The sequence below is a fragment of the Conger conger genome, chromosome 2 (assembly GCF_963514075.1).
Source record: "Conger conger chromosome 2, fConCon1.1, whole genome shotgun sequence".
NCBI classification, from domain to species: Eukaryota; Metazoa; Chordata; class Actinopteri; order Anguilliformes; family Congridae; genus Conger; species Conger conger.
In genome coordinates, this window is record NC_083761.1 from 72,604 (window position 1) to 93,923 (window position 21,320).

Genomic DNA, 21,320 nt, shown 5'->3' on the forward strand with positions numbered 1-21,320 from the left:
GAGAGCCAGCGCTCACATTATATCTGTGCCTAAGCACACACACAGGGGGCAGAACCTGACAAATGTGCGGGGTGAACTGGTAAGAAGCGCTTTCCCTTTCCTTCTAATCTGGGGTTTCGGGGTGGGAGGGGGTCTGGTGTGGAGGTGTGGAGGTGTGGAGGTGTGGTGTAAGCAGTTAAGATCTTTGGTAAGAGATGATGAAAGAGGGTGGGGGGTGGAGTGTATGAAGGGCATAGCTGAGTGCCACTGCATACTACGAAAGTCACCATTTCAGACGGGGATGACTGCGTGTTACTGTCACTTGAACAGACTGTGGAACTTGCTGGGAAACAAGTAGATTTGCTCATTCATGCTAATGGATAATGGCTAATGGATGATGTTCCATTTAGAAAGACAGCTGAGCTCATTGGATAGAAAGTAGCATGTATAGAAATCACTGGTGTTTGCACTGAACTCAAAGCTGGATTCAGAAATCACGCAGGCTTGCCACAGATCTTCAGTCTGTGATTGGTATGTAGCTGTGTGTGAGTGCCTGCCAATGTGGTGTGCTGTTCAGCTGCCCCAGAGAGTCTCACGGTTTAAAGGAGAAAGAAACACAGCATCAGAGAAGACCATGACACACCTGGATACTTCCAATTGTTTGGGGAAGTCCAGGGAAAGGACTTCAGAAGGAACATCTGGATCATGGTCACTCACCGACAGCTGCGGCCAATTTTGGGATTTTGCCAACGCTTAAGTGTGAACTTTAACCTGCAGGCCAATACGAGATGTCCCCTGTATTGGACCATGGGATAGCCTGTCTTATGGAGGTCACTATCAGGGGATCTTTTACATGGGACAGCCTGTCTTATGGAGGTCACTATCAGGAGATCTTTCACATGGGACAGCCTGTCTTATGGAGGTCACTATCAGGGGATCTTTCACATGGGACAGCCTGTCTTATGGAGGTCACTATCAGGGGATCTTTCACATGGGACAGCCTGTCTTATGGAGGTCACTATCAGGGGATCTTTTACATGGGACAGCCTGTCTTATGGAGGTCACTATCATGGGATCTTTTACAGACTTTGCCTTTTCCCACCTCACATACCTGAGGATCTAAACAGGAAGTAAATCTGTCCCACATCATCGCGTTTCCCGGAGTCACAGGCCTGGGTCAGGGAGGGGTGAGGACTGGCCCGGGCTCAGGGAGGGGTGAGGACTGGCCCGGGCTCAGGGAGGGGTGAGGACTGGCCCGGGCTCGGGGGCGGGGGCGGGGGGTACATCACCCTCAGGACACAATAGCCTCGGCACGGCACTCCCAGGGCTACACATTGCTAGATTTCTCTCTGGCCAGTTACACTGTGCTCAACCAGCAAAAGGCAAACAATTGAAGGTTTTACATTTTCTGACGTACTCAGCAGTGTAACCCTGAGGGCTGTGGGCAGCAGCCACATACAAACACAAAGGGCCACTGAGCTGTGCAGCCTGGAGCCGCTCCACAGTCTAACCCACTCCACTGGGGATTAGGGGCCTAATCCCGCCGTCTCAGGGCCTACTCGAAGGCCAGCTGGTCGCTGTGGAGTCTTAGCACTGACAGGCTAGCTGGTTGCCATAGTGATATGATGTTTTAGCACTGACAGACTGGCTGGTTGCTATGGTGATAAGTTGTTTCAGCACTGACAGGCTAGCTGGTTGCTATGGTGTTATGGTGTTTTACCGCTGATAGGTCAACAGGTTGCTATGGTGTTACGGTATCTAACTGCTTACAGACGAGCCAGTTGCAAAGGGGTTATGATGTTTTACCATACACAGGTCAGCTATGTAACATGATGTAGTCCCTGCATAGTGATATTAATTTATTTAGTGTGTGTGCCAGTAAAATTAAGGTATTTCTCCATGTGCAGCAGTTGAATAATAAAGATTATGGATTAATAAAAGAATAAGGATAATTCAGGGTTAATAATGATGGTTCAGGATTAACTGACTAGAAAAAAATAATGATAGATTAAACTAATTTGCAGCACATCCGTACAAAATGAGAAAATGAGAAATGCAGCAGAAAAGTTGCACAGGACCCCAAAGGTTCTCAGATGAGTAGATACAGGACTAGTGTTTTGAATGAGAATCAAACCGTTAAAAACAATGGAGATTCATGCCGGTGGACAGTGTCACGAGCTTGCTTAGTTTGCTCTCTCTCGCTAGATAAATCCTCAAACTCATCACTCTAAGACCCACAATAGAAACTAGCTCATGATTTATTATAGAATTTGTGCACACAGAGCAGTTACTGAAAACAACATGACCAATAAATCACTGCAGCAGTACATCACAAGTTACATAAAATTTGTGAACCAAGCAGAGAAGCATTCTGCATTTTACCACACAAGCTAGCTATAATGCTATAATGGGGCGTGCTGATATTTAAAGTGTTTGTCCTGAAATAAGCCTGTTGTTGCTGACTGGAGCATAGACCAGCCTGTAATTAATTAATGGCATTTGGCAGACAGTCTTATCCAGAGTGACATACAGTTGATTAGACTAAGCAGGAGACAATCCTCCTCTGGAGCAATGCAGGGTTAAGGGCCTTGCCCAATGGCTGTGCGGATCTTATTGTGGCTGTAATTGTGCTCCTGTAGCCCCTAACAGTTTATCTTTCCATAAGGTAACGTACCTAATTATGGTACAACACATCAAGGGCAACATGGTGCCATTGGTCTTGGTTTCTGTTCTGTCTGTCAACACTGTGATGTTCTATTGCTCCTTCAAGCAGATAAACTCAATATCAGCTACGGCTATTTTACTTTTTTATATTAAGTAAGAAAAGTGAGCACTATTGGTCTTAGAAAGTCAAAAAAAGGAACATCACAATGAAGTAACAATTGTACGAGTGATACAGCTGATTACAAGTTGCTTTTAATTATAATTAGTGAAGTATTAACATCAAATAGTTGAATGAAGAATGCATGGTTTGTACTGAGTAATTGTAATTGAATGCATTTGGTAACGATCTACTTTTGTTTTGTTTTTTTGTGACAACGGTCTTTCATGGCCAGTGCTGTGCAGAGACTGCTTCATGACATTAAAACCACTGTTGCAGCAAACTGTTCAGATTTAAAGTATCTTACAGCCCACACTATGTGTGCTAATATGGGTTTTTCTTTTTTGTGGGTTTTGCTAGCGAGCTGACAAGCTTGTTTTCAGTACTGAGTCAGGCATGGCTATGACTTTCTAATGAGCTCCATTAAGCTACGGCAAGAAGGGACCTTCAAATCAGTAAAGTGAACCAGGTAACAGTTAAGCCAGTGTAGTGAATAGCTTAGCTTATCTAATAATAATTTCAATAGCTCCCTGTCTACCTAGTTAGCTTGTTTGTTGCTAAAGCAACACAATTACAAGATACTACTTGTGATATGTTTAACTGTAGTTAAGAAAATGACAAATTGCTAGGTCCAGTCAGTCTTACCCATTGAACAAGCTGGCTGGCTAGTTAACATTAGCAAAATATTTACTGTTGTCATGGTGACATTTTTACCACAGATTCTGAGCATTGTTGTTGTTGTAGCTAGCGAGCTAAGGTTAGTGAAATCCAATCCAAACATGGCACACTTCACTAGTGACAATTATATTGGTACTAATCAACTGGAGTTCACAATAGTTAATTGTAGGACCTAGTCACATAGTCAGTGATATAGCTGGATAAATGGTAAGATAAATGGTCAATGGTAAAATGGTAACAAACTGGTAAGGTTATGTTTACACTAGCAAGCTAGCTAGAAAGGCTACTTAGCTAGCTAGTTGACCAATTTGACAGCTGAATCTAGGTAGCTAGTTTGTAGTCTTTTTGTTTGTTTAGCTACCAAGCTAGCAGTATCTACTAAGGGCAAGCTATGATGCTGTTATGGTAGCTACTAATCAATCTCTTAGTCTAACTAAATTACCAAAATGGGATTGGAACACTTTGCAGAAATGAGCTGTGGTGAAGTACCTTCCTTCCAAAGAAAACAAAAAGAGTGAATGTACTGAACTGGAAATACAGTACAGACAATGCAATCCAATATGTTGATCCTTATTGGTCTGTAAAGTCATCTTTCTTTTACAGACAAGATAATTAGGTATTAATGATTCATTTGGCCAGTTAGCTAGCTACATTAGCAACAGTGCCCTGTAGTAGACAAATTTCCCTTGGGGACAATACAGTAAACCTTCAATCTTTCAGTTTCTTTTCTTTTCGTTTCTTTTTGGATTATGTCATCACTTACGGATAGATTTATAAAATAATAGCATTTTCTTATTTAAAATACCACTTCCTCTGTTTTGTGAACAAGGAAGTGTGCTTAAAGGACTAGCGCTACATTCCATAACCTGTTCAAACTCCGTGCAGGTTCCCCAAAGGGACTCTCCTGAGAAGCTGGCTCACAAAGTCCCGGCCCCGCCTCCTCCTGCTCATCGCCGGGCTGAAGCGGCCGCAGGTCACGCTCATGAGGAGGAAGAGGATGAAACGCACAAAAGTAGCGAAGGCCACGTAAGGGGTAAATATGGTTAATGTGTACTTAAGGGGTAAATATGGTTGATGTGTACGTAAGGGGTCAATATGGTTAATGTGTACTTAAGGGGTAAATATGGTTAATGTGTACGTAAGGGGTAAATATGGTTAATGTGTTCTTAAGGGGTAAATATGGTTAATGTGTACTTAAGGGGTAAATATGGTTAATGTGCACGCAAGGGGTAAATATGGTTAATGTGCATGCAAGGGGTCAATATGGTTAATGTGTACTTAAGGGGTAAATATGGTTAATGTGTACTTAAGGGGTAAATATGGTTAATGTGCAAGCAAGGGGTAAATATGGTTAATGTGCTCATAAGGGGTAAATATGGTTAATGTGCACGTAAGGGGTAAATATGGTTAATGTGTACTTAAGGGGTAAATATGGTTAATGTGTACTTAAGGGGTAAATATGGTTAATGTGTACTTAAGGGGTAAATATGGTTAATGTGCACGTAAGTGGTAAATATGGTTAATGTGTACTTAAGGGGTAAATATGGTTAATGTGTACTTAAGGGGTAAATATGGTTAATGTGTACTTAAGGGGTAAATATGGTTAATGTGCACGTAAGGGGTAAATATGGTTAATGTGTACTTAAGGGGTAAATATGGTTAATGTGTACTTAAGGGGTAAATATGGTTAAAGTGAACATAAGGGGTAAATATGGTTAATGTGTACTTAAGGGGTAAATATGGTTAATGTGTACTTAAGGGGTAAATATAACTACTGTGCATGTAAGATTTGGACCCTATAAATCTGACCATACAGTTTGGAAACAGTGGTACAGCCTCGAGCTGGATGCTCCTTATGAGATCATACAAATTTTTATACTGCATCTACATTCTCTTAAGACTTGTGATATAAGAAATTACAGTCTGTGTATGTGTGTATGTTATTTCACTGGTTATGTTGGTTGGACACACCATGCCTTTGGGTTAATGGCACACAGAGCTACCAGGGCTCTTGAAAGCAGCTATGAAATGACGCTTTATTAGGTATTTATTAGACCTATTTTCAGACTTATTAAGTCTTCTGCTGGTGTAGCCAATCCACTTAGACGTTTGATTGATTAAGTTGTGTGTTAAGAGATGCTCTTCTGCATACCACTGTTGTTATTTGCGGTTATTTGCATTACTGTCACCTTCCAGTCAGCTTTGACCAGTCTGGCCCTTCTCTGACCTCACTCATTAACAATGCGTTTCTGCCCACAGAACAGCTGCTCACTGGATGTTTTTTATTTTTCGCACCATTCCCTGCAAACTCAAGAGACTGTTATATTTTCATAACGGCTGCAGACAGTATTATGGTATTATTATCATTATTATTATAATTAGTATTATTCTGCTCTTTGTTTTTCAGAACCTCCAATCGAATGCCCCATTTCAGCTGAGCCCACGGAGGAGTCACACTCCTGGCCAGAGCGAGGAACCAAAAGCCAGCGTGAACAGAAAAGGGACTCAACACTCATTACAAAAGACAACTAGCCCCACATACACAGCAATATGTACATCATCTCTTAAATACACATTTATTTATGATTCCTTATATTACAGAGTGTGATTGTAAGTTATTTACATTCAGTGCCAACATTTATCTGAATAACAATCAATAGTCCTGTGATCTCTGGAGATTTCTTTTTGTGCTGGTTTGTTTAGATTAACTGAGCTTCAGGGAGTAAGAGAGTGCTAAAATCAATTTCCCCGACTGGATTATTAGCCTAACCATTTTGTGAAAATGGCGAAGGCCAATCGAGGATCATTTGGGGTAAAGTACATGGATCTACATATCCAGCAGTAACTGTGGATTGTTAGCAGTGTCGAGCCAATAAGCAAAGCACACACTTCGCCAATCCAAAATCATAGCAGAACCACAGTAGGAAACTAAAATAAGCATCTAGGTCTTGTAAAGACCAACAGCAACAACAGATGCCATTACCCATCAGCCACCTGTTCAGGTTCTGTAGCCAATCAGTGGCATAAAACAATGACATATTTTAAGCCACCAGCCACATATCAATTCATAATTATTTACTTTATATTAATGAGCATGTCCAAGAAGGAACATTTTAATGGTCAGAAAATTAAGATTAATCAAATAATTCAAAGAATAAGAATCCTACCAATCATACAGTTAAGAGCTAATGGTGTTTAATGGAACAAGTCTACTCCCCTTCAAACGTGTTCCTCTGTTAGAGCTTAAGATCTGTCTTTATATATCTGGTGAAAATGTCCAGTTTACGGATTTTCTTTCTATCATTCCTCTGTTTGTATTTTATTTAATTACATCAGGGAAACAGTGACAGTTACCGGAGACCTTCACCTTAATGAATATCATATTTCTTCTGTTGAGTAAAAGTTGCAGTTTTGCTGTACCTCTTGGTTGTTAAATGACATTTTTTGCTTGTGTTGCCCATTGGGCTAAATTAACAGCCTCCAGGATTAACAGTGCCTCTATTTCAATTAAAATGATTGGTGTAGACCAGGGGTGTCAAACTCCAGTCCTGGAGGGCTGCAGTGTCTGCTGGTTTTGGTGTGTTTCAGACGACTGATGAATTTTAATCTTTCATTGGCTAAAGAGTCCACACACCTTGTTCTCAAGGCCTTAACTGGCTGCTGAATGAAAGGAAACCACAAATACCTGCAGACACTGCGCCCTCCAGGACTGGAGTTAAACCTGCAGACCCTGGGCCCTCCAGGACTGGAGTTAAACCTGCAGACACTGCGGCCCTCCAGGACTGGAGTTAAACCTGCAGACACTGCGGCCCTCCAGGACTGGAGTTAAACCTGCAGACACTGCAGCCCCCCAGGACTGGAGTTATATCTGCAGACACTGCGGCCCTCCAGGACTGGAGTTAAACCTGCAGAAACTGTGGCCCTCCAGGACTGGAGTTAAACCTGCAGACACTACGGCCTTCCAGGACTGGAGTTAAACCCGCAGACACTGTGGCCCTCCAGGACACTGCGGCCCTCCAGCACTGGTGTAGACACCCCCATCACTGGCCTATGATTGGTGTAGAGTGGCCCAGCACTGCCTTGTAATTGGCTGGCTTTGAAAGGGGTAGTATTTTGACTAGGAGGGCCTATTTTGTGGTGAATTTCTGTTGAATGAGTCTGTACTTGGCAAGGTCTTGCTCTGACACAGATGGCTGCAGCCTCTCCAGTGCCTGTGCGAAGTCCTCCGCTGTTAGCATTAGCGCAGACCCCTCTGTGTCCAAACCTGGGGGGGGGGAGAGAGACTGCTTACAGGAGTCCACAGATACCAATCCCCATGGGAGCAGACTGAAGTTTATATACCAGCACACTCTAAGAAAAAATGGTTCCAAAACAAACCCTGCAATTCCATAGAAGAACCCGTAACTAGAGTTAAAGGGTTGTCGGGAAAAAGTTTCTTTGTGTGGGAACTTTCACACACCTATGATTGAGGGTTCCATAAAGAACTAAAAAGGGTTCCTCTCTGGCGATAAGCCTAAGAACCTTTCTTCTGAGAGTGTGAAGTGGTCAGTAAATTTCACATGCTGAACACTTAGGAAGGAGGAGATGCAGTCTCAAGTACAGTACAGTGTGTGACAGTGTGGCGTGACAGATCCACCACAGACTTTTATAGTTGTCATGGGAATGCCTTATTTTTTTATTGTTTCTGAATGAGGAGTGGTGTTTATTTAAATGAATGATAGCTTACTGGTTTCAGGTGGAGGACTCTCATAAAAGTAATTTCAGAACTGTGATGGAGAAGACAGTGAAGTATGACCCAAGCTAAGTGAGAACAGGTGGTAAGATACTGCAGGGTGATTTTTAGAGACGTTCACTCAAGTAAATAACTTTCTGTTGCTGTGACGTGAAACTAGATAAACAACCTGAACATTTATTTTCTTCTCTAGAATCTTTTTTCCTTTATAAGGTACTCCTGTTCTGAAAAGCAGTCCTGAGAATGTGTTGAACAATGCATGAAAAAGACCTTTGGCTATAAATTGCACTGATAGATCTGAATAAAGTAAATATGATGTGCTATGATAGAATTTGTTTTCAAAGTGCTATTCAAGGCTATTTTAGATCCATTCTAACACTTATTCAAGCAATTTCATTGTAATCCATGACCACTTTGTACATTTTATTAGACCATTTACAATATATACCGTGGGAGCAATAATTATTTGATCCCTTGCTGATTTTGTAGGTTTGCCCACTTACAAAAATGGAACTGTGTAGAATTTTAATCATAGGTACATTTTAACATTGAGACAGAATTTCACAAAATAATCCACAATAAAAACATCATATAAATTTTATAAATTTAATATCATATTTTCACATGAAATAAGTATTTGATCCATAGAACAATAGAACTTAATACTTGGTGGAGAAACCTTTGTTGGCAAGCACAGAGGTCAGACGTTTCTTGTAGTTTTTCACCAGGTTTGCACAGATCTTGGGAGGGATTTTGGTCCACTCCTCTTTGCAGATCCTCTCCAAATCCTTAAGGTTCCGAGGCTGTCGCAACTCGAAGCTTCAGCTCCCTCCACAGATTTTTGATGGGATTTAGGTCTGGAGACTGGCTAGGTCACTACAGGACCTTAATATGCTTCTTTTTGAGCCACTCCTTTGTTGCCTTGGCCGAATGTTTTGGGTCATTGTCATGTTGGAAGACCCATCCACAACCCATTTTCAGTGCTCTCACTGAGGGAAGGAGGTTGTCGCCCAAAATTTCCTGGTACATGGCCCCATTCATCCTTCCCTCGATACGGTGAAGTCGTCCTGTCCCCTTAGCTGAGAAACACCCCCAAAGCATAAGGTTTCCACCTCCATTCTTCACAGTGGGGATGGTGTTCTTGGGGTTGTACTCAGCATTTCTCTTCGAGTCAAGTTGATGCCAAATAGCTCTATTTTGGTCTCATCTGACCACATCACCTTCTCCCAAGCCTCCTCTGGATCATCTAGGTGTTCTTTGGCAAACTTCAGACGGGCCTGTACATGTGCCTTCTTCAGCAGAGGAACCTTGTGCGCGCAGCAGGATTTTAATCTTTCACAGTGTAGTGTGTTACTGATGGTTCTCTTCGTGACTGTGGTCCCAACTGCCTTCAGGTCATTAACAAGCTGCTCATGTGTAGTACTGGGGTGATCCCTGACCTTTTTCATAATCATTGATATCCCACAAGGCCAGATCTTGCGTGGAGCCCCAGACCAAGGGAGATTGGCGTTGACTTTGTGTTTCTTCCATTTTCTAATAATTGCTCCAACAGTTGTTAACTTCTCACCAAGCTGCTTGCTTATTTTCTTGTAGCCCATCCCAGCCTTGTGCAGGTCTACAATTTTGTCCCTGATGTCCTTAGACAGCTCCTTTGTCTTGGCCATGGTGGAACGTTGGAATCTGATTGTGTGGACAGGTGTCTTTTATACAGCTACATAACGATGTAACGAGTTGACACAGGTGTTTTGGGTAATGAGTAGAGATTAGGAGTGCTTCATAATGGAAAACTGGTCTGGTCTGTGGGAGCCAGAATTATTGCTGATTGGTAGGGGATCAAATACTTATTTCATGCAAAAATACGATAATAAATGTATAAAATGTATATGATGTTGTTATTGTGGATTATTTTGTGATAGTCTGTCTCTCAATGTTAAAATGTACCTATGATTAAAATTCTACACCGTTCCATTCTTTGTAAGTGGGCATTTTGCAAATTGGATGAGCTGTATCATTTGAAGTGGATAGGCTAGAGACATGAAGTAAATACAATGGTGCGGTTGGTTTCGCATTTCGGTTATCTTAAAACGCAAATGGCGACCATTGCTGATTGATGAAATCTAGTGTGATCTACTGCGTCTGCTGAAGTGGACTGGGAATATGAATCATTCTTCTCTACAATGGTGAGGTTGCTTTTGCATTCCAAGGTCATCTTTCCAAAATGGCAGGCATCAATAGGGAAAATCAAATTTATTGACATGAAGCAGATGTCTTCTTTTTTATTTTTTGGTTCATAAAATGAAAAATTCTTTGTTGTATGTTATCTGTGTAGGCCATGATGAAGTGTTCAAAAACATTAAATGCTGGAATTTAAAATACTAATGTCCATACATGACAACCCATTCATATTTCTAGTCCACCTGGTTGACCGGGGAAATCAGACCTGTCAGCAACAGTCACCATTGTTGATTCCTTTAACTCAACCATTTTAGAAAAGAAGAGCTCCCACTAGAGAGCAGAATCCAAGATGGCTGCGGTCTCATGTGCTGTATCATTTAACCTGGATGGGCTGGAGGCGTTTAAGCAGCATTACACTTGAGGTCATGCTGATATACTGTATAATCATGGCTGTGATTCGGTTGTAGGTATGCAATGCGAGTGCTGAGGATAACTGGTACAAGCATTCTTTGCTTTTGAAAATGTAACATTTGCAATGTGAGGCAAAGGGACTGACCTTCGCCGATGTTGCGGATTTTGCGCTTGATGGCGGTCGTCATGGCATCGGCGCACAGGGCATAGAGGTCTGCCCCCGTCAGCTGGGCGGGGCAGCACTCCACCACTGCCGCCAGGCTCACGCCCGGATCCACCTGGAACCTGCCAGAACACACCGCCAGGTCAGCTGACCTGAGATCACACCTGCACAAGACCTGCCTTCCACTACATGCCCTGACAGGAACCAGCCCCAAGACCAGGAAACCAGCCACAAGGAACCAGCCCCAAGACCAGGGAACCAGCCACAAGGAACCAGCCCCAAGACCAGGGGACCAGCCACAAGGAACAAACTGCATTTGTTTTCATTCTAGAACACTAACTTCCCTCTTACGTTCAGCGGTATACAGTGGGCACACACTGTAGTGCACTATGCTATTTAGATGAGACTAAAGGACTTGCATAATTACCATTGTAAATCCATCTGATGCCTCAGCGACACACAATCTCCAAGAATGAAAGTTTTTAAATCTCCTGCTGCCACTTTCTAATGGTGTTTTCACAGCATTATGGACTGTTTTTCCACTGAACTTCAATTACGTTCCAGAGCTTTAGAAACCCATGCAAAACCCACAATAAACAAGCTAACAGGGATATATACCTGACAAAACTATTTCTGCATATACGCAGTTTTAGAACATTTCTGCATATACACAGTTTTAGAACATTTTCTATGTAACATGCAAATTTAGCTTAATTTCTCCAACAGGAGAATATACCAAATTATCAGGACCAAGTGCGTTTCTCATCTATTGTTGATTTTTACAACACACAGACTTTTTGTACTTTCATTTCTGCATTAATAAGATGGATACATTTCATTGTGTCTCCAATGCCTGTGTATGAACCCTGTATATGAGGCTGAATCTCCTTCTGCTACTTAATGAACAGTAATGACCTTTCATTACAATCAATAACCATTCATAACAATCAATTGGTTAATATCAGTTAATAATAGTTCACCTACTTTCTCACAATGGCCTTCAGGACCTGGAGCTGAGAGTCCTTATCTTCACTGATCCCAACATAGACCAGTTTATCAAACCTGGGGGTAAGGGTCTCACACAGTAAATCAATGACCTGACAGAATTGCTTTAAAAAAAAAAAGTCAAATAAATGAAATATTACATTTGCATATGGGGGGGAGCACAATAAGATACAAGATGTCACAGCAGATGCCATGTGCTGATTGCATTATTTACCTGCCAGGCCTCAGCAGGGATTGGTCAAGCAGATCAGGACGGTTGGTTGCTCCAATCACAAACACATCACCGGAGGAGTGCAGCCCATCGAGTTCAGCCAAAAGCTGTGACACCACCCTGAGCAAGACCACTCAAACATCAGACAACACCACCCTGAGCAAGACCACTCAAACATCAGACACCACCCTGAGCAAGACCACTCAAACATCAGACACCACCCTGAGCAAGACCACTCAAACATCAGACACCACCCTGAGCAAGACCACTCAAACATCAGACAACACCACCCTGAGCAAGACCACTCAAACATCAGACACCACCCTGAGCAAGACCACTCAAACATCAGACACCACCCTGAGCAAGACCACTCAAACATCAGACAACACCACCCTGAGCAAGACCACTCAAACATCAGACAACACCACCCTGAGCAAGACCACTCAAACATCAGACAACACCACCCTGAGCAAGACCACTCAAACATCAGACAACACCACCCTGAGCAAGACCACTCAAACATCAGACAACACCACCCTGAGCAAGACCACTCAAACATCAGACACCACCACCCTGAGCAAGACCACTCAAACATCAGACACCACCACCCTGAGCAAGACCACTCAAACATCAGACAACACCACCCTGAGCAAGACCACTCAAACATCAGACACCACCACCCTGAGCAAGACCACTCAAACATCAGACACCACCCTGAGTGAACAGCTCTCTCGCTCTGAGCTCTAAACCAGCAGCCATCTTCCCTGGTGTCAGATACAGTAAGGCACGGAGAGAAGGCAACATTCAGCCCTGCAGTCTCGTGTGTATTGAAGTATTTAATACAACTGTGGACATTTCCCATGAGCTCCACCCAGGCTGGTTGGTTTAAAAAACTGTAAGTACCTCTAGGTGTGAGTGTGTGTATGTGTGTGCGTGTGCGTGTGTATGTGTGTATGAGTGCGTGGGTGTGTGTGTGTGCGTGTGTGTGTGTATGTGTGTATGAGTGCGTGTGAGTGTGTGTGTGCATATGGGTGTATTTGCATGTGTGCGTATGTGTGTATTTGTATGTGTGTGTATGTGTGTATGAGTGTGTGTGTGTGTGCGCGTATGTGTATGTGTGTATGAGTCCGTGTGTATGTGTGTATGCATGCGTGGGTGTGTGCGTGTGTGTGTGTGTGTATGAGTGTGTGTGTGTGTGTGTATGAGTGCGTGTGTATGTGTATGAGTGCGTGCGTATGTGTGTATGAGTGCATGTGTGTGTATGAGTGTGTGTGTGTATGAGTGCGTGGGTGTGTGTATGAGTGCGTGGGGGTGTGTGTGTATGAGTGCGTGGGTGTGTGTATGAGTGTGTGGGTGTGTGTGTGTATGAGTGCGTGTGTATGTGCGTATGAGAGCGTGGGTGTGTGTATGAGTGCGTGGGTGTGTGCGTGTGTGTGTGTGTATGAGTGCATGTGTGTGTATGAGTGTGTGTGTGTATGAGTGCGTGGGTGTGTGTATGAGTGCGTGGGGGTGTGTGTGTATGAGTGCGTGGGTGTGTGTATGAGTGCGTGTGTATGTGTGTATGAGTGCGTGGGTGTGTGTATGAGTGCGTGGGTGTGTGCGTGTGTGTGTGTATGAGTGCATGTGTGTGTATGAGTGTGTGTGTGTATGAGTGCGTGGGTGTGTGTATGAGTGCGTGGGGGTGTGTGTGTAGGAGTGCGTGGGTGTGTGTATGAGTGTGTGGGGGTGTGTGTGTATGTGTGTGTATAAGACGTGCATGCTCACCGGTCCATCACTCCTCCCGAGTCTCCACTGCGCCCCCTGTTGGGCGCCAGAGAGTCAAGCTCATCAAAAAAGATGATGCAGGGAGAGGCTGCTCGAGCTTTACTAAACACTGGAGAATAAAACACAATTACACTGAGAATAAAACACACAATTACACTGAGAATAATGCACAATTACACTGAGAATAAAACACAATTACACTGAGAATAAAACACACAATTACACTGAGAATAAAACACACAATTACACTGAGCAAAAAACAAGCCACTGGCTGAGTGCCACTGTGTTGGAGTTCCACCCAGGGAACGAGAGGGTCGCCTCTCTGCGACTACGTGTCGCTGGGGGGAATGCTCTGACTGTCATTTGTGCTCATGCACCAAACGGCAGTTCAGAGTATCCGGCTTTCTTGGAGTCACTGGGCAGCATCCTGGAAATGGTGCCGCCCGGAGACTCCATAGTTCTGCTGGGCGACTTCAACGCTCATGTGGGCAACGACGCAGAAACCTGGAAGGGGGAGATTGGGAGGAATGGCCTGCAGTGTCTTGTTATTGGATTGTGCTGGACTTCTGTGCTGGTCATGGATTGTCCATAACGAACACCGTGTTCGAGCATAGGGCAGCTCATAAGTGTACTTGGCACCAGAGCACCTTAGGCCAAAGATTGATGATCGATTTTGTAGTCGTATCATCAGACCTGCGGCCGTATGTCTTGGACACTCGGGTGAAGAGAGGAGCAGAGCTGTCTGTGAGAGCGGTGTCCACATCCTCGGCACAAAGTCAAGCACGTTTCCGGTGGGTGTTGGATTCCGCCAAGGTTGCCCCTTGTCATCGGTCCTGTTTGTGATATTCATGGACAGGATCTCAAGGCGCAGCCGAGGTGAGGACAGTATCCGTTTAGGTGACCTCAGAATTGCGTCTCTTCTTTTTGCGGACGACGTGGTTCTGCTGGCTTCATCGGACCATGACCTTCAGCACGCACTGGAGCGGTTTGCAGCCGAGTGTGAAGCGGCCGGGATGAGAGTCAGCACCTCCAAGTCCGAGGCCATGGTTCTCTGCCGGAAAACGGTGGATTGCTCCCTCCGGGTTGGGAACGAAGTGAAGGAGTTCAAGTATCTCGTGGTCTTGTCACGAGTGAGGGTAGAAGGAGGCGTGAGATCGACAGGCAGATCGGTGCAGCGTCAGCAGTAATGTGGAAGGCGAAGCTCTCGATTTACCGGTCGATCTACGTCCCAACCCTCACCTATGGTCACAAGCTTTGGGTAGTGACCGAAAGAACGAGATCGTGGATATGAGCGGCCGAAATGAGCTTCCTCCGTAGGGTGGCCGGGCTCAGCCTTAGAGATAGGGTGAGGAGCTTGGACATCCGGAGGGAGCTCGGAGTAGAGCCGCTGCTCCTTCGCGTCAAAAGGAGCCAATTCAGGTGGTTCGGGCATCTGATCAGGATGCCTCCCGGGCTCATCCAACTGGGCGGAGACCCCGAGGCAGACCCAGAAACCCCTGAAGAGGAACCGCCTAGGAACGCCACGGGATCTCCCAGGAGGAGCTGGAATGCGTTGCTGGGGAGAAGGATGCCTGGAACACCCGGCTTAGCCTACTGCCACCGCGACCTGACTCCGGATAAGCGGGTGATAATGGATGGATGGATAAATGGATTAAAACACAGAATTACACTGAGAATGAAACACAATTACATGAGAATAAAACACAATTACACTGAGAACTAAAGCATAATTACACTGAGTGTAAAGACACGTGTTAATGTATACACACTCACCTTCTCTGACATTCTGCTCACTTTGGCCAACATACATGTTGATGAGTTCTGGACCTTTAACACTGAAAAACACAACGATTACATTTCAAACAAATCAATAAATACATGAACAACAATTTACATCAATTAAAAAACAAGAAATCGCATCAAATCGATCAGCAAGAACAAAATGGACAGAGGTGCCAGACCCACCCCAAAACAGGGCCAATGCACTGTTTCAGTGCAGCTGATGAAGAGTTTGAGGTTAGAGGTCAGAGGTCAGGGTACCTGAGGAAGGTCATGGCGCACTCTGTGGCCACAGCCTTGGCAAGGAGGGTCTTCCCGGTTCCCGGCGGTCCATAGAGCAGCAGGCCGGAACGCCGCAGCCCCAGGGAGAGCAGCTCCGGGCGCTCCAAAGGGAGCTGGATGGTGTCCAGGATCTCCTTCTTCACCTGCTGCAGGCCGCCCACATCCTGCCAGCGCACCGCGGGGACCTGGTGACATCACAGCGACATCACAGTGACATCACATCCTGCCAGCGCACCGCAGGGACCTGGTGACATCACAGCGACATCACATCCTGCCAGCGCACAGCGGGGACCTGGTGACATCACAGCGACATCACATCCTGCCAGCGCACTGCGGCGACCTGGTGACATCACAGCGACATCACATCCTGCCAGCGCACAGCGGGGACCTGGTGACATCACAGCGACATCACATCCTGCCAGTGCACTGCGGGGACCTGGTGACATCACAGTCCTGCTGTTGAGGAGACCCATTAGCCTGCTGCTATATGCTAATGCCAGTGAGGTTTCCTCCATTAGCCTGCTGCTATGTGCTAATGCCAGTGTGGTTTCCTCCATTAGCCTGCTGCTCTATGCTAATGCCAGTGAGGTTTCCTCCATTAGCCTGCTGCTCTATGCTAATGCCAGTGAGGTTTCCTCCATTAGCCTGCTGCTATATGCTAATGCCAGTGTGGTTTCCTCCGTTAGTCTGCTGCTATATGCTAATGCCAGTGAGGTTTCCTCCGTTAGTCTGCTGCTCTATGCTAATGCCAGTGTGGTTTCCTCAATTAGCCTGCTGCTCTATGCTAACGCCAGTGAGGTTTCCTCCATTAGCCTGCTGCTCTATGCTAATGCCAGTGTGGTTTCCTCCATTAGCCTGCTGCTATGTGCTAATGCCAGTGTGGTTTCCTCCGTTAGTCTGCTGCTCTATGCTAATGCCAGTGAGGTTTCCTCCATTAGCCTGCTGCTATATGCTAATGCCAGTGTGGTTTCCTCCATTAGCCTGCTGCTATATGCTAATGCCAGTGTGGTTTCCTCCATTAGCCTACTGCAATATGCAAATGCCAGTGACTTATTATCCACAGGGTTCCCTAGTCAAATCCTCAACAGAACAGAATTGTCATAATAACATTGTAATTTAAATGTTATTTTTGGGATCCCATAAATACCTCCACTGGACCCGGTAGTGTGAGCCAATATTAACAAAGAACAGCTAAGCCAATCAGGTGGCAGACGTGTGTGTGGGCAGGTACCTTTGGGGCACCAATGGCCTGAGCGTGGCTCTTCTGCAGCTGCTCCAGAGCGCCAGCGAAGTCCTGCAGCAGGACGGTCACGCCGAACGCCCGCAGGTCCCGCTCCTGCCCTGCAGACACCCCTCCTGGGAAACTACACAGGGACCGGCACTCACTCACCCCGCAAAAACACACCTGACACAACCCTGAACCCTAACCCTAACCCTGACACCAACCCTAAACCCTAACCCTAACCCTGACACCAACCCTAAACCCTAACCCTAACCCTAACCCTGACACCAACCCTAAACCCTAACCCTGACACCAACCCTAAACCCAAACCCAAACCCCAAACCACCTGAAGAAGCCTAAGACAAGGCGAAACGTTGTGTCGACATATGCTTTGGAAGACAGCAGAGGAACACATCCTACTCGGAGGAACTCTCCCGCTGCTGATCCCGAAAGAGCAAAACAAACCTGAACATTTTCACGGACGAGACACCAGGAGGAATCCTGCAGCAACACGGTACAGACTGCACTACCTTGTGGTGGAAACCTAACGGTGTCAACTAAACCACAAGGTAACAGTCTTGGTAAGTATAGACTGCTTTGATAAGCGTCAACCTCGTGTTGACAAAGCACGCTATCAAACAGTCGAAACCTGCACCGCCGCTTGCACAACATTTTTAATGATAAAAAATTACTAAAAAAACACTAAAAATCTGTAAAATTTGAAAAATATTAGACAATTCTAGAAAATAAAAACAGTTTAAACCACAAAAAAATAGTCTTGCGTTATTCTCAAAATTAGAAAATTAAAAACACCTAAAAACACACCACCTTACCCACACCAAAACACCATGACGGCTTTCGCTGAGGCCACTAGGACCCTCTTCCGAGTCATCCAGACAACGCATCACCTGCAGAACACTGCAGTGTCTGGAGCCGGGACAGCACCACCCACCAGTTTATTTAAAAAGATGCAGGAACTGGCCACCCTGGTGAGACCGGCCTCCCCGACAGAGGACACCATGTTGTTACTGACGGGGAATGCCCAGAACTGGCTCCACACATGCATGCAGATCTTGGAGGAACACTATCTAAAGATCCTGGAACAACTCACCAAAAAGTTGGAGAGAATTCAGCTCAACAACTGGCCAGAGGCGTTCCAGGTGGCGGCCAGGTGGGCCAAAAAGAAGTTTGGCCGAAGATTACACCCGACCACCCTGGACATCGCCCAGGAAACAGTGGCCCCAATTTGGAGAACCGTAAGATGCACAACTCCAGTCTCCACCAGCAACAGATTCACTGCTCTAGTGAATCCTCCACCACCCCCACCCACAGCGGATAGAATCACCCACACTACGCCCCGGAACCAGGACCAGTACCAGAGGGAGTGGCCGACACTGCGGCAGACATGCACCCCCAGGATCAGCGCTCCTAAACCCCACCGAGCACCAGCACAGAACCGGAGAAGGACCCGTGGAACCCCAGAAAACCACAGGGACTGGACTCCGGAACCACTACCACAAAGGCCCTAAAAACCCAGACACAGACGGAACCATGACCACTCTGGCCCCACCGCTAACCCCCACTCAGCTCCTAATTCTAACTGCACCCCTACCCCTACCCCGGACCGCAACCCCAACCCTACACTTACGCCTACCCCTATCCCTGACCCCAACCCCCACCCCCACCCTAACCCCAACCCCAACCCCCACCCTAACCCTAACCCTACCCCTATCCCTGACCCCAACCCCCACCCCCACCCCCACCCTAACCCTAACCCTGACCCCAACCCCCAACCCCACCCTGACCCCAACCCCCACCCTAACCCTAACCCCACTCCCACTCCGACCCCTGACCTGAACCCTGCACCCACTCCCACCCCCCCACCCCATGCCACTGGAGTCGGAGTAGCGGAGGAAATCTTCTACCCGACCAGACACCCCCGAACAACGCGGAAGGTCCAGGAATGGACCATCAGAACCAGCAAACCGAACATAATCCTAGGGGACTCCAACCTCTCCAGGATCCAGTCCCACTCCAGGGGAGACCTCCAAATTGACAGCTACCCCGGAGCAACATTTTATCATATCGCAGGACTTCTGGAGAAAACCCAAGTGAATCCCAGAGTACAGAGAGTCATCCTGTCCACTGGGATTAACAACAAGGACCAGCACCCTAAAAAAACAGCAATAAAACAGCTGCAGACCATGCTGAGGATGACGAAAAACACCTTCCCGGCAGCAGAAATTTGGATCCCGTTAATTAATTATTCCCAAAACCTGGAACCCCGCCAGAAATCCAATTTGGAGGAGATCAATAATCACATCCTCCGAAACATGCCACATGTTCCCAAGCTTCCGGAGGAGGACTTCCGCACTACACGGGACGACATCCACTGGACAGAGAGAACAGCTGGCAAGATGTTGGAACACTGGCTAAAACATTTAAACTGAGAATCCCCACAAACCCAAACACAAACAGGGAGGGGAATAAGAACATTATACTGCTGGCACAAAACTTTTCACCCACACCAAATCAAATTAGTTTACTGGACAAAGGCCTATCATTCGTACCGACGGCAAACATTAGAAAAAAACAAAAAGAAACCCTCAGAGGAGAAGCTCAGGAGTTTCACAGAAAGCTGAAACTAGCTGTCTTTTTTGAGGGATCAGAAAACACAGACAGAACACCCTTTATGGCCCGATCCAACTGGGAACCCAGGGAGAGCCAAATCCCGGGTACAATCACACAACTCATAAAAGACAACAACACCCTGATCAAGGCACTTAACCCCCAAACCCATAAAGACAAAAACAACCTCAGCAGAGGAGAGAGCCAAGCACTACATCAGCTGGCAAACAATAAACAAATTGTCATCAAACCAGCTGACAAGGGGAGTGCCATAGTAATCATGGACAGAACACAGTACATCCAAGAAGCACACAGACAATTAAACAACACTACACACTATAAAAAATTAATTCGACCCATATATCTAGACACAGCACAAGAAATATATGACATTATACAGACACTATTAGAAAACAATTACATCACAAAAAAACAAAGTTTTTACCTAAGGGGGGAGGAAAATCCTAGACCAAGGGTTTTTTTTACCTCCTCCCCAAAATACACAAACAGCCTCAGTCCTGGAGTGTACCATATGAGATCCCGGCAGGGAGACCTATTGTTTCAGACTGCAACAGCGAATCCTACAGGATCGCAGAATACATAGACCATTTCCTCACTCCACTGTCAACTAAACACAACAGTTACATAAAAGACACATACGACTTCATACGCATAGTTAAAAACACTAAAATAACACAGGACACCATTTTATTCACAATTGACATAGATAGTCTCTACACAAACATAAACACTGCAGCAGGGCTAACAGCTGTAAAACTCTGGATGGAGAAATACCCGGACGACAGCCGCCCGGATACATCTCTCCTACAACTGTTAGAAATCAACCTGACAAAAAATGATTTTGAATTCAACAAAGAATTCTTTTTACAAATCAGCGGCACAGCGATGGGTAAGAAATTTGCACCGGTCTACGCTAACATTTACATGGCACACTGGGAGGAGACTGTTTTTCAAAAATGCCCCAAATTACCCACCAATTATTTTAGATACTTAGATGACATATGGGGAACATGGACACACAGTTTAGAGGACTTCAAACACTTTATACAAATCCTCAACACACACCATAGAATGATAACAGTTAAATACATCACGCATAACCAACAAATAGATTTCTTGGACACTACCACATACAAGGGACCCTCTTTTTCCCAAACACACACTTTAGACACTAAAGTTTTCTTTAAAGAGACTGACACACACACACTTTTACATAAAAACAGTCTCCACCCTAAACACACTTTCAAGGGCCTGATCAAATCACAATTGCTCAGGTTCAACAGGATTTGCACACAGGTAATAGATTTTGAAGAGGCTACCCAGACCCTCTTCAATGCATTAAAACCAAGGGGCTATTCCAGATCTTTCCTCAGACAGGTCCGGAAAACTTTCTTAACCACCAGACAACAAGACACGCGCAAAATCATTCCGCTAATCACCACCTACTCA

At 45.4% G+C, this 21,320-nt stretch overlaps 1 protein-coding gene and 1 long non-coding RNA gene across 7 annotated transcripts in view; one reads left to right on the plus strand and one right to left on the minus strand.

Annotated features, from left to right (window-relative positions):
- Window positions 1-6,829, plus strand: LOC133121695 (uncharacterized). Its single transcript, XR_009708039.1, has 3 exons — window positions 1-79; window positions 4,364-4,511; window positions 5,886-6,829. It is a non-coding gene; the product is annotated as an uncharacterized LOC133121695 (long non-coding RNA).
- Window positions 6,018-21,320, minus strand: part of pex6 (peroxisomal biogenesis factor 6) — a 23,640-nt gene continuing 8,337 nt past the window's right edge. Inside the window, exons 10-18 of one of the 6 annotated variants that reach the window (XR_009708037.1) lie at window positions 17,232-17,364; window positions 15,980-16,185; window positions 15,713-15,774; window positions 13,940-14,048; window positions 12,179-12,295; window positions 11,944-12,021; window positions 10,942-11,081; window positions 7,355-7,742; window positions 6,018-7,026 (exon numbers count right to left, since the gene is read on the minus strand). Coding sequence is in view for 2 of the 6 variants with exons in the window: in XM_061231083.1 (XP_061087067.1) it covers window positions 7,606-7,742; window positions 10,942-11,081; window positions 11,944-12,021; window positions 12,179-12,295; window positions 13,940-14,048; window positions 15,713-15,774; window positions 15,980-16,185; window positions 17,232-17,364 (982 nt within the window). In the remaining 4 variants the exon portion in view is untranslated. Of the gene's footprint in view, window positions 7,743-10,941; window positions 11,082-11,943; window positions 12,022-12,178; window positions 12,296-13,939; window positions 15,546-15,712; window positions 15,775-15,979; window positions 16,186-17,231; window positions 17,365-21,320 lie in introns of those variants that run through there. The other 5 variants (XR_009708035.1, XR_009708034.1, XR_009708036.1 and 2 more) reach the window with 5 other exon arrangements.